This window comes from Peromyscus californicus, unplaced genomic scaffold (genome assembly GCF_007827085.1).
Source record: "Peromyscus californicus insignis strain IS unplaced genomic scaffold, ASM782708v3 Scaffold_6__1_contigs__length_162567912, whole genome shotgun sequence".
Taxonomy (NCBI): Eukaryota; Metazoa; Chordata; class Mammalia; order Rodentia; family Cricetidae; genus Peromyscus; species Peromyscus californicus.
Window position 1 is genome coordinate 3,646,898 of NW_026294584.1, and position 15,073 is coordinate 3,661,970.

The 15,073-nt window shown below is 38.3% G+C and overlaps 1 protein-coding gene across 4 annotated transcripts in view; it reads left to right on the forward strand.

The window, feature by feature from the left end:
- Phtf2 (putative homeodomain transcription factor 2) overlaps positions 1-15,073 on the forward strand; it is a 115,544-nt gene that overhangs the window by 66,996 nt on the left and 33,475 nt on the right. For all 4 annotated transcript variants that reach the window (XM_052719457.1, XM_052719459.1, XM_052719460.1 and 1 more), the window contains exons 4-7: positions 4,796-4,865; positions 6,036-6,194; positions 8,840-9,005; positions 10,333-10,497. In XM_052719457.1, the coding sequence (XP_052575417.1) occupies positions 4,796-4,865; positions 6,036-6,194; positions 8,840-9,005; positions 10,333-10,497 (560 nt within the window). The remainder of the gene's footprint in view (positions 1-4,795; positions 4,866-6,035; positions 6,195-8,839; positions 9,006-10,332; positions 10,498-15,073) is intronic.

Genomic DNA, 15,073 nt, shown 5'->3' on the forward strand with positions numbered 1-15,073 from the left:
TTTCATTGAATGATGAAAGAAAATGACCAAGAACAGAACATTGAGAAATGCCAGTATTTAATGAGTATGTGAAGAAGAAAGGAAAAATGGGAGTTCCATTAGCAGGCAGTCTGGTGAGGTGTCAAGAGCTCAAAGTGAAGGGGCCATAGAGATGGTGATTAGCGGTGGTAAGCTGCTCTTCCAGAGGGCTCTAGTTTGACTCCCAGCATACTCCAGTTCCAGGGCATTTGACACGGTCTTCTGGCTTCCATGGGCATTGCATGTACAAAATACACAGACTTACATGCAGGAGAAACACCCATATATACAAAATTAAAATCAATGTTAAACAAAGAAGAAGAGAAAGAGGAGGCAGAGGAAAAGGGAGAAGAAGAGGTGGAATAGGCAAATGAATAAGGAGTTACAGAGCTGTGTCATTCCTCAGTCTGGGAATAGGGATGTTTAAAAAAAAAAGTGCCGAGAAGGCGGAAGGAAAATAGAACTCTGCTGCACACTGCTGTGACAGTGTCAATTAGTATGGTCAGTACAGAAAATAATCCAGCTATTCTGAGCTTGGTTATAAATCCAGAGGAAATAAAGTCAGTATACCAAGGAAATGTCCAAGTCTACATTCTTAGTACTGCACTCTTCACAATAGCTAGGAAGTGGAAAGCTAAGTCTCCAACAGTCAGTGATGGCTCACCTCTACAGTGGAATATTTATTCAGCCATAAGACAGAATTACATCTTACAACTTATAACCATATTAATTGAATTAGAGCTAGCTTTAGTTACTGTCCTCTTGCTGTGATGAAAAATCATGACCAAGGAAACTTAGAAAAGGAATCATTTAATTGGGGGCTTTTTTTTTTTTTTTTTTTTTTTTTAAGTTTCACAGGGTTAGTCCATGATCTTCATGGCAGGGAGCGTGGCTACAGGTAGGCAGGCATGGTGCTGGAGCAGTAACTGAGAGCTTATATCCTGATCTGATGGCAGGAGGCAGGAGGCAGGAGGGAGGGAGGGGGAGAGAGAGAGATAAAGAAAAAAATGAGAATGAAATATATTGCAAGATTCTGCTTCAGAGAGAGAGGAAGAGAGGAGACTGGGTGTAGTTTGGGCCTTTCAGACCTCAAAGCTCAGCCTAGTGGCACCCCTTCTCCATCAAGGCTGAATCTACTTCAGCAAATCACATCTCCTAATCCTTCCCAAACAGTTTCACTAACATGTGAGCCGATGGGATCATTGTCCTAGAGCACACTCACTAGAGACCTCACTATGTTAAGTGAAATAGGCTAGCTACAGAAAGACACGAACTGCACAGGTTCATCACACATGAGCCTAAAGCGTTGATTACGGAGGTTGAAAGTACAATGGTGGATATTAGAGGCTGGACAGGGAAAGACAAGGAAAATACATGGAAGTTCAGGAATGTTACTGCACACTGTCTTGACTGTAAATAACAGCAATGTATGGTGTCTCAAAATCCCTTCTAGGTGAAAGGATTTGAATAGTCTCATCATTAATAAATGATCAGCTTGTGAGGAGACAGATATATTTACCATGATTTAAACATTATGCATTGTAGGCATCAGATTATGTACAGTTTGTACGTATCACAAACAAAAAACCCATACAACCAAAGTTAATATAGGATTTTTTTTCTCTCAGTATCTAATAGGCTTTTGAAATCTCAACAAAAAGTTTATGAAGTCATTTATAGAGGAATCTAAAGGTCTGGAAATGAAACTGGTATTAGTGTCTTTGATAGAATATAAATGTGATAGTATTTCTATACACAAGAAGTCTAGATTGCCGAACAGAAGCATGTTATAATCTAAAATGTTATTCGGTTTTTAATCTCATTGTCTATATACTTGGAGCTTAAAGAAAGTACAAAAATTTCTGCTACCAAAGTCGTTGCATTGTGGGAATATATTGTCAGTTTCATAATAAAGAATGCCTTTGATTCTTGAGGATTAAGTTACGTGTGTACTTCTTTGTACTTTTTCATTGTTCATAAGGACTTCATCCTGCTTTTTTCAGAAAGCTAGTTTCCTGCCTGTTCTCCTTACTCAGGCTCTCCCATGCCAGGCAGGCACCCTTAATACTGAACACCCAGTTATAGTTAGTACGCAAAGCCATGTTAGTTTATATAAAGGTGGTTTAATCCAAATTAGTTTTAAACTTTCCATTTTATAATGTCTGCTTAATTAAACTCATGTTTTATGAATACTCATACCTTGCTGATAGTATCTTTCATTTTTGTGACTAAAATTATTAATCCTTTGGTGAACGTTTTTGATTAAAAAAAAAAACCCTTTACATCTTCTTATAGGCTACCTTAAAGTGGATTTTATTTATTTTTATTTTTGAGACGTGGTCTCACTGTTTATGCCTGGCTGCCTTTATAACTCACTATTAGACCAGGCTGGCATCAAACTCACAGAAATCCCCCTGCCTCATTTTCCAAGTGTTGGGATTAAAAGTGTGCCACCACATTAGCTCTAGGTGGATTATTTATTGAAACTGGCAGTTGTGGGGTGGCTGTACAATATAGTTTGAGATCAAATCATAAGATATAAGCCAGGAGATGACTCACACATCTATAAGAATAGGAACGACCCTATGGGAAAAAGACAACTTACTGTCTCTCTAATAAGAATCAGATTTTTGTACTAATAAAGGTGTCTATATAAATTTTGTACAAATTAAGTTAGTGCTTTATTATTGAAATTATATTAATGTGCAGTTTTAGAATCACTGTTCCGGTTTGGAAAATGTTGAGAATGTGTATAATCTGTTAACATTGGTAACATTAAAATGGTAGCATTAAAATGAAATGAAGAATGGATGTTTGTTATTATTTTGGCACTTTCTAGAGAGTCATGAAGACTGAATGTTTGAATACTGAATGATTGCTGCTGGCGGGTCTTAGGGGCCCCTGGTCACAACACTGTTAGTTAGCTGGCCAGCGCACACTGTTATGTACGCTTCTCTTAAAGACACCACTTATTTAGCTGATCATGGGGCTCCTGTAATCACAGCACTGGGATTACTGAGGACAGGAGGATCAAGAACTTAAGGTCAGCTTTGGTTTTGTAGCAAATCAGGGGCAGCCTGGGTACATGGGAACCTGTCGACAGATGAACTCACAGACAGATACTCTAGTAATGGATGTCACCAGTTTCCTTAGGAGAATACCTGACTCATTTTCTCTGAAGACACAGCACAGCCTGCTTACACTTGGCAACATTACACAACACTGAAACCTTGTGCTTGGTTCATTTTGCACAACAGAATTGACAACAAACACAAAAATGAACAATATTGATCAGTCTGCCAGGAGGACAGTTGTTTATAGCAATGAGTACTGAGACAAGAAGGCAGGATGCTGCTTTGTGTTGGGAATATGTGTTCGGTAACTTAAAAAACTTGTGGAGTTTTTGTTTTTGCTTGTTGTTATTGCCACTTTGCACATGTCAAATGAGGGCAAAAACACAGAGAATATGTATTTTAGAGTATAAATAGTAGTGAATGCATTTGCAATTACAGAACTTGAAAACATGAGGATCAACTGTATAAAAATACTGTTATTCTGTTGTTAACGCAGAACCTATCTTTCTCTGTTTTGTTCTGTATCTCTGAATAGCTTACAACCTGAAATGGACAGACCATGGGAAGGGGTCAAAGGCTAATTGCATCTTGACTCAGGGTGTATGTTGGGTTTAGACATGTCAGCTAACTGACTTACACTGTTTTCTTGCTTGTTGTGTATGCAAACAGTTCTAACCTTCAGGGCCATTGTCACCTGCTGGGATCAAAGGACTACTGCACAGTTGCTTTCTTAATTGAACCCTTGTGTCATCTCTCAGCTCTTGGTTCCTGAGGACTTTAGTTTAAGCTTATCCAGTTCTTAACTTAGTGTAATTTATTTTCCCATACTTTCGTTTTCCCCACTAATTTTTACCTCCAACCCCACTCTGCAGTGATAGCAGAAATTTGGTGTTAATTAAAATCCGGCAATTTCAATTTTAAATTAATTCAATTTATGACAGCTGTTTTCCTGCCCCCTGTTCGTGATCATAGTATTTAGTTCTGAGGTAATGAGGTGACATTATGGTCTGAGGTATGACTGGCAGTCTTGAGATGTACATCATCCACTTGGGGTCTCTGCTGGTGTCACCCTACATGCTAGCATCTGCTGATAAATGTACATCCCAGTCTTGTCCTCAGCAACACCCCCAGCATTGCATCTTGAGTGCCTTTGGGGCCACTACTCCTCACACAGCCTCACTACTTACTTCTTTTCTTGGTTTTTCAAGACAGGGTTTCTCTGTGTAGTTTTGGTGCCTGTCCAGGATCTCGCTCTGTAGACCAGGCTGGCCTGGAAGTCATAGAGATCTGCCGTGCTCTGCTTCACGAGTGCTGGGATTAAAGGCATGCGCCACCACCACCTGGCCTCACTACTTTCTTAATGGCAGTCTAAAGCCGACAGTCCCCAGGGTGGGTCATATAGGGCCTGGGCTGTACGCTCACACTTGCTTGGTATATGGCAGTCTTTGATTTGGAAGTTTACTGTCCATAGTAAACAGGCTTTGCATGTTACACATATCCCCAAACATTCCTTTTGGAAGAAAACAAAGATTATTAGAATGCTATAATTGTGTTCTGTTTGTAACATAATATATCTTTTACTTAATATGTTACTTCAAGATTTTGTTTTAAATTGAAACTCTTATAAGTTGGTTCTCTTTTTGCTATTTTGGATTTAAACAAAACACATGTAGAATTCAAATACTGCTTTTAATATATTACAGGGGTTAAGGAATAAACCAAAGAAAACAGCATATGTGAAACCAGACCTCATAGATGTTGATCTCGTGAGGGGTAAGTCCTGGACAAGTAAATGTGTAATGCAAGGAAGCACTGGTCCTGAAGAGACAATTCAGAGTAGTGTAGACAGGTACCTTTGTAGAAGTAAGGCAATTCTAGCCTTCACGAGGACAGGAATAACATAAATAAGAGAGAGTAGAAACACGAGTGTATCTTTCATACCTTGAAATATAATTTCAAGGAGTAGTATAAAAGAATAGCAGTTCCCGTTTGCACAGAAAACTGCAAGGATATAATATTAAATTTAAATTATAGCTGAGTATTGTGGCAGATGGCTGTAATCCCAGCACTCAAAACAAATAAACGAATGAATGAATGAAAATAAAACAGGGTTAGATTTGGTAGAACTGAACTGTGTAGAGCATGCTGTCCTTAGAGTCACCAAGAGTCACCCACCTCTGTGTCTTGGGTACTGGAGTAAGGCACATATGTGCATCTGGAAGCTGGAGGGTGACCTCCTGGACTGGCTCCACTTCATTTACTGAGCCAGTGTCTCTCCCTTAGCCTAGCGCAGTGGTCCTCAACCTTCCTAATGCTGTGACCCTTTAATACATACAGTTCATGTTGTGCTGATCCCCAACCCTAAGATTATTTTCGTTGCTACTTCATATGAATTATAATGTAAATAACTGATATGCAGGATATCTGATATGCAACCCCTGTGAAAGGGTCGTTCCAACCCCCCCCAAAAGATCAAACCCCAGGTTAAGAATGGATGGGATAGAACTTGCTGACTTGGTCCATTTGGCCAGGCATCCCCTGTGCCCAGCTTCAGAGTGCTGGGGTAAGTTGGCCACTCACTGCCAGGTCTTTATGTTGGGACCAGACACCTGAGCTCCAGACCTCAACTTCACTTGGGGAGCCGTCTCCACCTCCTTATTATTTACAATTCCTAATGAATTAAAGTAAGTCCTGTGTTTATGAAATGTGGAGGAAATCCTGTTATCTCAGCTGATCATCTTCAAGGTGTCTTTTGAGTATGATAATGAGTAAGATTGCATAATGAGTAAGATTGCAAATGACTGCTGTCTCATAGTAGATATTTCTTAGTCATAGAATAAAATTATATACCATTTGTTGTTTTTCAAACATTGAATTTATTTCTTTAGTGAAATTAAAGAATAGTAGGTAGAGTGTGCCATTGTATTTTACTTTTTTTCTCAGGGTCTGCATTTGCTAAGGCAAAGCCTGAAAGTCCCTGGACTTCTCTGACTAGAAAAGGGATTGTTCGAGTTGTGTTTTTTCCCTTTTTCTTCCGGTGGTGGTTACAAGTAACATCAAAGGTCATCTTTTCCTGGCTTCTCGTCCTCTATCTTCTTCAAGGTATAATTAACAGAAATGTATGTGCTTTTAACTCTCAGGCTGTTGTGTTTGTGTGATTATTAAAGCTTTGATGTAAACATGTACTAACTGTTCCTATGCAGTGAAGTGACGGTTGCTGTTACCTATAAACTACTTAGATATTAAAATGTTTGAGTACTGGTGAAATGGCCCGGCAGACAAGGGGCTTGTAGCCAACTCTTGACAGCCTGGTTCCTGTATGGTGTCATGTCAGAGGGAACCAACCTCCAAGGTTGTCTTCTGACCCCACGTGTACACTGTATGAGGAGTGGGGGAGGAGAGAGAGAAAGAGAGGATTTTAATTAGATGAGAACTTCTGCACCCACACGTAGATACACACTTGTCTTTGTGTAGCTGATGCTGACGGTAAACTGTGGCTTTAGCTTCCTGAGTTAAGATTGTTGCTGGAGGGCATCATGCCTGGCACATCCTTTTATTTATTTATTTGTTTGTTTGTTTATTTATTTTTAATACCACTTCTGCAAATTAATTTTTCTTGTATAAAGTATGTTTTTTTCTGTGCCTTTTACCACTGTGATCTGATCTATCCTTATATCAAAACTTTCATTTATACCAAAAACTCTTAAAAGTCTTTCTCAGATCCTTATTTAATGTCTACAGTAGCCCAGCAGAATAGAAAGACTGTTACTGTGTTTAGCTATATAGATTTGGCACTTGAAAAATGAAACTCAGACCTCACTTCTCCCATGAATAGTGTCACAGAACATGTAGTCACCAAGAGTTCAAATCTAAGCATGATGACTCCATGGCCACAAATCTGTTGTGTTGCCTCTCAGCGTTCTATTACAGAGTCTTCCTGTGAAAATATATTGTATGACTGTAGCTAGAGTTTTCCTGCCTGGCCCACAGTCAGGACAAATCTCTCTCACCCGCCAGTCCCACAGCCGCTCAGACCCAACCAAGTAAACACAGAGACTTATATTGTTTAAACTGTTTGGCCTAATGGCTCAGGCTTCTAGCTATCTAGTTCTTACATCTTAAATTAATCCATTTCTATAAATCTATACTGTGGCTCGTGGCTTACCGGCATCTTCACATGCTGCTTGTCATGGCGGCGGTTGGCAGTGTCTCCCTCCGCCTTCCTGTTCTCTCAGTTCTCCTCTCTGTTAGTCCCGCCTATACTTCCTGCCTGGCCACTGGCCAATCAGTGTTTTATTTATTGACCAATCAGAGCAATTTGACATATAGACCATCCCACAACAGTATGACATTTCTAAAATTTCATCGAGTATTATCTAGGTCTTTTGATTTTTTTAAAATGATTTGTAGCTTTATGTATATGAATGTTTGGCTGGCATATCTGTGCACCACATGCATGCCTGGTGCTACAGAGGCCAGGAATGGGTGTTGGATCCCTTCAGCTGGAGTTACATACAGATGGTTGTAAGTGTCCATGTGGGTGCTGGGAATTGAACGTGGTCTTCTTCATGGAATAATAAGTGCTATTAACTGCTGAACTATCTCTCTAGCTCTCTGTCTTAGGATTTTAAGGAAATATATTTTAAGGTTAAGGAAACTATCTATTAAAATAAATATTCACTTTATTTTTTTAAAATTATACACATCATGACATTTGCCCATGAATGTAATAAATAATATCTTAAAAGAAACAATAAAGCTCCTTTGCCCAGAGTTATTAATATTGTGGCAACCTACAATTGCATCTGTGTGTGAAGTAAAAGAAATAAGCATGTTTCACAACATAAGCCTGTAAAGGTTTATGTCCAGGAAGTCTAAGGAATGTAGGAAGGGAAAAACAGGCTTTCTTCTGTTTGTTGGAATGATTAACATTGATGAGGGGTTAGTGGTTTTCCTGGGAAATATGTACAAGTTTATTTGTGTTCAAAATCTTAATGGGGCAGAACATGTAGCTTGGGTGGTAGAAGCCAGCAAATACAAGGCCCTGGGTTAGATCCGCAGCACTACATAAACTGGGAATAATGTGTACTCCGGTGATCCCACCACTCAGAGAACAGAGGCAGGAGACTTGGAAGGTCGGGGTCATCCTTGTCTGCTTAGTTTCTGGCTGACCTGAGATACACAAGGCCCTCTCTCAGGGGCTAGAAACCAAACCTTTTGTAGCTTTATTAGATACTTACTAAAAGACTTCTTATTATGTGTAACAGAATAAATGTACTTGAAATTAGTGTGATTTTTTTTTATTGTAACCTAACCAAAAACGACCTTAGATTTGAATTCATACAGTCATTATAAAGTTGAGTGTGTGTATTTTAGTGTTAAGTGTTACCTTGTTCCAAGATTGTATTTACTACTCAATGCCATGGGTGGGCAGTGCAAATGTCTAAAGAGCTTGTATGGAGTAGTGGTGGTGGTGGTAGTGTGTGTGTGGGAGACAGTATCTCATGGTATTTTCCTGCTGACCTGAAACTCACTTTGTGGACCAGCCTGTCCTTTAACTTACAGAGATCAACCTGCCTCTGGTCTTGAGTGCTGGATTTAAAAGTGTGCACCACCACTCCTGGCAACATGGAGTACCATTTTAAATTTAGGAAAAGAATTTAGTCCGAAGTATTAAAGAACAGTTTTTAAAGTTTTGAAGAAGCGACTGCAGATCTGTAACTCACTGTCCCCCTCTCCTTCTGCAGTTGCTGCAGTAGTGCTGTACTGGTCTGCCCCCAGCCCACATGGCATTCCTCTCACTGAAGTCGTTGGGCCGGTATGGCTGATGCTGCTCTTGGGGACTGTGCACTGCCAGATCGTTTCGACAAGAACACCCAAGCCTCCTCTAAGCGCAGGCGGTAGAAGAAGAAGGTACTGCGTGTCCAAAGCCGTCTCTCTAGAGATCTGTTGTTGGGGTTTTATCTGTGCGCATGTGTGCATGTCTGTGTGTGTGTGCCCACCCATGTATGCAGGTGCCCATAGAGTAGAAGAGGCAACAGATCCCCTGGAGGTGGAGTTGCAGGTGGCTGGGAACCTCTGGATGTGGGTGCTGGGAACTGAACCTAGGTCCTTTTCAGGAGCAGCAAGTGCTCTTAACCGCTGAAGCCTCTACAGCCCTTGGGATTGTTCTTAACTGCTCTTAGCTTCATAGAATATAATGTACTGTACAGAGTTGCTCTTTCAGATAAAACCTAAGCTGTATAACCAGTTGCCAGATGACCAGTTTTCTGTATGTGAAAAATAGTGTCACATGTCTGTGGGGTCTGTTCTTGTGTAGTCATTTTTGTTTGTTTGTTTTTCTTGAGGTTCATTTCTAGTTAGCATTACCAATATAGGAGACAAACGTTAGGTGGAATGAATTAAATTCTACTGCTTAAGATCTTCTGTTTCTAACATTCTTTGGCAAAAATAAAGCCAAGAAAAAAACGGCTGTTTATTGCATGTTATTTGAAGCTGTTTGATAGTGCCTACTGATGAGTCAATAGAGTAAGTCTTCCCACTGGCTCCTGAGCACAGTGCAGTTCTGTTTTAAAAATGCTTTGGGAGCCGGGCGGTGGTGGCGCACGCCTTTAATCCCAGCACTCGGGAGGCAGAGCCAGGCGGATCTCTGTGAGTTCGAGGCCAGCCTGGGCTACCAAGTGAGTTCCAGGAAAAGGCGCAAAGCTACACAGAGAAACCCTGTCTCGAAAAACCAAAAAAAAAAAAAAAAAAACAATAAAAATGCTTTGGGACAATACTTCTTTTGAATATTATTGCTAAAACATTGTAATATTTGGAGTTTAGGTTTGGAGATTTAAGTCCATCTCCTTTTTGAAAGGTAATATCTACATTAGGTAAATAACTTTGCTTATTAATTAGCATATAATTCTCTCCAATCTGAAGTTTTCTTCATTTACAGAGAAGTAACATTCACATAGGGAAGGAATGCTTTTGTAAGTATCTTTCCAGTACAATCCACATAATAGTGTGTACATTGACTGTCAGTGTGAGTATGACCAAGTAACAGTATCCTTGTATTTATAGAAATTGAACTTGAAATATGCACTTGATCGATGGTTTAAATTCTGTCCAGGACATTTGAACTTCATTGTATATTAATAAGCTTCTGTGTTTGTTCTGTGCATTTTGGAATGTGCTACTGAGAAAATGGTTGTGGAAATTTTAACCTGCCTTCCACTCTTGATCTTTTCTGATGAAGGAAATTAAGAAAAGCAGCCCATTTGGAAGTCCATAGGGAAGGAGATGGGTCTAGTACGACAGATAACACCCAGGAGGGCGTGGTCCAGAGCCATGGTGCAGGCGCTTCCTACAGTGTTGGCGCTGTCCTCAGAGATCTCTGGCATGCTGCTTTCTTTTTATCAGGGTTTGTATTTGTTCAAGGCTGTATATGACATAAAAATGCTCTAATGTAGATAGTCAATGTTAATGCTTTTCAATAGTTCAGCCTCATTACACATTTTATTTTGATAACCAAAGTGCTATAGTTTAAGGAGAAATGAGATAAAGTTTATTTGGGTTATGTGTAAATACATTTATCTCCATGGGAATGAATATATACATATACTAGCAAAGTGTAGTGAAGATCTCTCTCTCTCTCTCTCTCTCTCTCTCTCTCTCTCTCTCTCTCTCTCTCTCTGTGTGTGTGTGTGTGTGTGTGTCTTCCGTTCTTTCTTCCTTTTTTGTTTTTCCGAGAGACAGGGTCTCTCTTTGTCATCCTGAACTCGCTCTGTAGACTAAGTTGTCCTTGAACTCACAGAAATCTGCCTGCCTCGTCCTCCTGAGTGATGGGATCAAAGGTGTACTCAACCACTGCCCAATTAAATACATTTGTTTCTTTCTTTTTCCTTTTTTTTTTTTTTAAGATTTCTTGACTTTTTAATTTTTTTCCTTAAGTAATATTTCACTCTGTTAATTAGTTCATTGTTGTATCAGTATTATAGGTCAGAATTTGCTTTAATAAACCATGTGACTTATATTACTTTTTGTTTTACATCTACCTCAATTTTCTAAAATTATTTGATATAAGCACTATGAATTAAGTGAATAAACTTTTTACTACAGTCTAAAGTTTTTCATTTGTTCACTGGGTTTTTGTATCCTTTGTACCATCAATGAGTATTGACCAAATAGGAAAAAAATATTTATAGCAGACTTCAAAAGTCAATTAAACCTTGCTCAATATTATATTATTAATACTTTGAATACTTAATTCAAACAGTTGACAGTTATGATATACACATGGTATAGCATAAATCAGAAAACTAGTTAAACAGCTGTGGATGTACTTGAAGGTATTAAATTAATAAATTCAGAAAAGAGATACTGAAAACAACTATTTCCTTTTTTAAGACAATAACTTTGCTAATAACTTCACTGGCTTTTGCTAACCACTTCACAAATTTTCATTAGGTTGTATTTGTGCTTTTATGATAAATTTTATCATGCATTAAATTAAGCAAATGTATCCTGTGTTTATTTTTACTGTTAATAACTTTTTAGGAATGATTTCCTAAATTATTTTAATAGTCAGCAGTTACATGACACTTATTCCAGTTGCCTGTTCCCTTAAAAAGGGGTTTGTTTTTATTTGTTTTTAACTTGGGCTCTATTCTTTTCTACTCTCTTGTTTTGTTTCTTTATTTTAACAGATTTTCATTCATGATATGCAAAAGTTTAATTACTGCAAAGTTCGTTTCTTAAGTATTTCTCAAGACTTTCAGATGAGCAGTTATAAATAGCAAAGTAGATATATTTAGTTATCAGGGAATCCGTTAGTTGTTTTAATTTCTATAATTGATAATGTTATATTCTGGACAGCATTTAGATTAGTTTCTTTAGAAGTTTACCTTGTTTTTCCACTCAAATGAGACCTAGACTTCAGTTTTCCTTCTGTTGGTCCATAGCATGAAAATGGCTAGGAGAGCTAGTCATTGATACTGTAGTGTCCAAATCCCTTGGGACTGACTCTGTTTAGTTATTACAACTGTACATCTAAGTACTTTAAAACGTGAAGCACCTTCCACTGTCTCCCTTAGGGTTTGGTTTGCCAACATATGACAAACAGGCCTAGGAGAAATGTTAATTTTAGAAGTCCTGTGCTAAATTCTGAAATCCTAGTGCCCTGTTCTTTGAAGCTTGGTAATTGACTGCAGGAGTAGTGCTGATATCGCATCTGAGACTTAGAGTCCTTTCTGGTGACAGGTGGAAAAGCTGGCTCTTTCTCTGTAGTATCTGAGTCGATGTGACCCATAGAAGAAGGAATAAAAGCAACTCAGTGCATTACTTCTGGGACTGATAGGGTTTTCTAGAGGTTAGAATGAAAAGGTGTTTTTTAAGTCTTACATTATTATGTCTAAATACATTTTGTTCTTAAAATAAAACAGCTTAAACTCAACTGTCAATTTAAAAATACAGAAATTAACCTAAATTCCTAAGTTTTAGTACTTTAATTCATTGAATTGTTTCCATTAGGAATAGCTCCAATTGAAAGGATTAAATAGGAAATGTTAGATTTTGAGTTTGTATTTCTTTAACTCAATAACTATTTCAGAATTCCAGTAAATCCTCAATTTTCTTTCATAGCCTTTAAGATCTAACTATCATGCTACTACTAAAAAGCAGGCCAACAAATAGGAACTATGCTCGTTTTTGAAAATAACTTATATAATAGATTTGGTGAATTAAAAACGGTTCCTAGAATGAGACGTAGATCACGTTAGTTAACATGCTGGATTGATCTACCTTTCGGACTTTTGTCTAGGGTTGTTAATGTTGTTCTGTGGTAGAGCACTTGCTTAGAATGTGGGCAGGAACCTGGTTGGATATCTAGCACCGCAGGGGTGAGTGTGTATGTGGAGATGTACACCTCTATTTATTCTTTATAACACTAAAATGAAAGTTAAATACTTCATACGTTGATTTTACTTACAGAATTAAGCATACTGCATAATGTAAGTTTAGTCCCACCAGAAAATTTCAGTACGAGTATTAAAGTTTGGCCTTCTCTGAATATAGTTGTGGTTGAGTCCTTTACACTGTAAAGCAGGCACTCGGCTGTCTTCTACAGACAAGAAGAGAAGAGGTTTGCTTGTCAGTCTGTCCTAGATTGGTAAGGCTGTTGATGGGCATAGCTAGATAACTCATTCAGCTTTGTGAACACACTAGATTGTAGACAGGGCTGATCTTGTGAGCAAGTTTTTTAAAAGTTGTACCAACTTGTGGGTTAAAGTTTTCAATATGAAAAATGTATTCGTTTTATGATTTATTATAGTATAATCACTTATTTCCCAAAGGAAGTAACGTTATTAAACTAGTGTGTTTTTTAAGGTTCTTTCCCCCTCCCCTGAGGAGCTTTGACACAGGACTTCTTCATCTTAAGTACCAAACATAATGCATTGTAGAAAATTCTAGATGTCTCACCATCCACAAATTATAAAGAGGTAGGACTGTGAACCTTGGCCATGGCAATGAGATTATGCATTTTTTATGCATAGATTTTTTTCTATTTAAAAATCCAATTCATAAAATAGCTGATTTTATTTCTTAATAAAAACCATATTTATTAAGTACTAGTCAGACTAGGTATCGTGCTACTTGCTGGGAATAAAACACTGAACCTGATGGCCTAGTAGAGGTGAGTTACATATAATCCACCAAAACAGAGTACTATAAATATAAAATAAATATAAAGAGGACAGAGGTGGATGCTAGAAGTGCCCTGTGAAGGAGTGACCTCATTTATATTTCAGGTGGACTTCAAAGTAAGGTTTAACAAGTGATGGATACAATTAGTTCTTGGAAAATGGGTAATTTCTTTAAGTTGTTCCAATAATTAATTTATGGAACCATATGAAATGAAAAAGTTTCTGGTTAGCAAGAGAAACTGTCAGAGCAAACAGCCCACAGACCTGGAAACCTTTTCCAGTTAATCCTCCCACAGGGGTTGATGTCTAGAGTATATGAAGTTCTACAAAAATAAAACACCAAAACATAAAACTGCCAGTCAGTAAATTCCATGAAATGACCAGTCAGTTCTCATAAGAAGAAACAAATAACCAATTACTTTTATTCTTAAATTCAGCATCCTTTGCACTAGGGAAAGGTAAACTAAGACAGCGCTGAGTTCCCTCTCACTCCAGTCAGAATGGCCATCATCAAGAAAACAGACAACAACAAATGCTTCCAAGTCTGGGGGGATGAAGAACCCTTCTTTACGGTTGATGGGAGTGTTAGCTAGTGCAGCCACTATGGACATCAGTGTGGAGGTTCCTTGCAAAATTAAAAATAGAATAGTGATCCAGCTGTACCACTCCTGGGCATATTTTCAAAGAACATAACCTCATCTCATATAGGTACTTGAACATCCATGTATATAGCTGCATTATTCACAGTAGCAGAAATGGAGTCATCCACATGTCCTTTAACAGAAGAGTGGATAACGAAAATGTGCCATTCTTTCATATTGACATATGGAGAAAAATGGATGGAAGTTCAAAGAATTATATTAAGTGAGGTGACCCAGTCCCAGAAGATAAAAACTGCATGTTCTGTCTCATATGTGGGTTCTAACTTTTGAAATGTATGTGAGTATAAGTAAGGGATTGTAAAGTGGATATAGACTGTCAAATGAGGTGAGCATTGAGAAGTGGTGGGAGAAGGATAAAAGGTCACCCATGACATGACAGTAATCTGTTATTGTACAGCTTTCACTTTCTTGGCTGAGTAACCTTTCATTTTTGTCCGAATTACAGTGTTTTTATACGGTTATTTCCCCACTCCGTCACCACTCCTTCAGCTTTTAGCTGGCAGTTTGCTTCAAGGTGACATCTTTCCTTACTTATTTACTCAGGAATTTCTGTTTTGTTACTACTTCATTTATTTCAGTTACTTAATTGACCTAAATTTGATCAGTGGAGGACCTCTGAGCAGTTTTCTTGGCT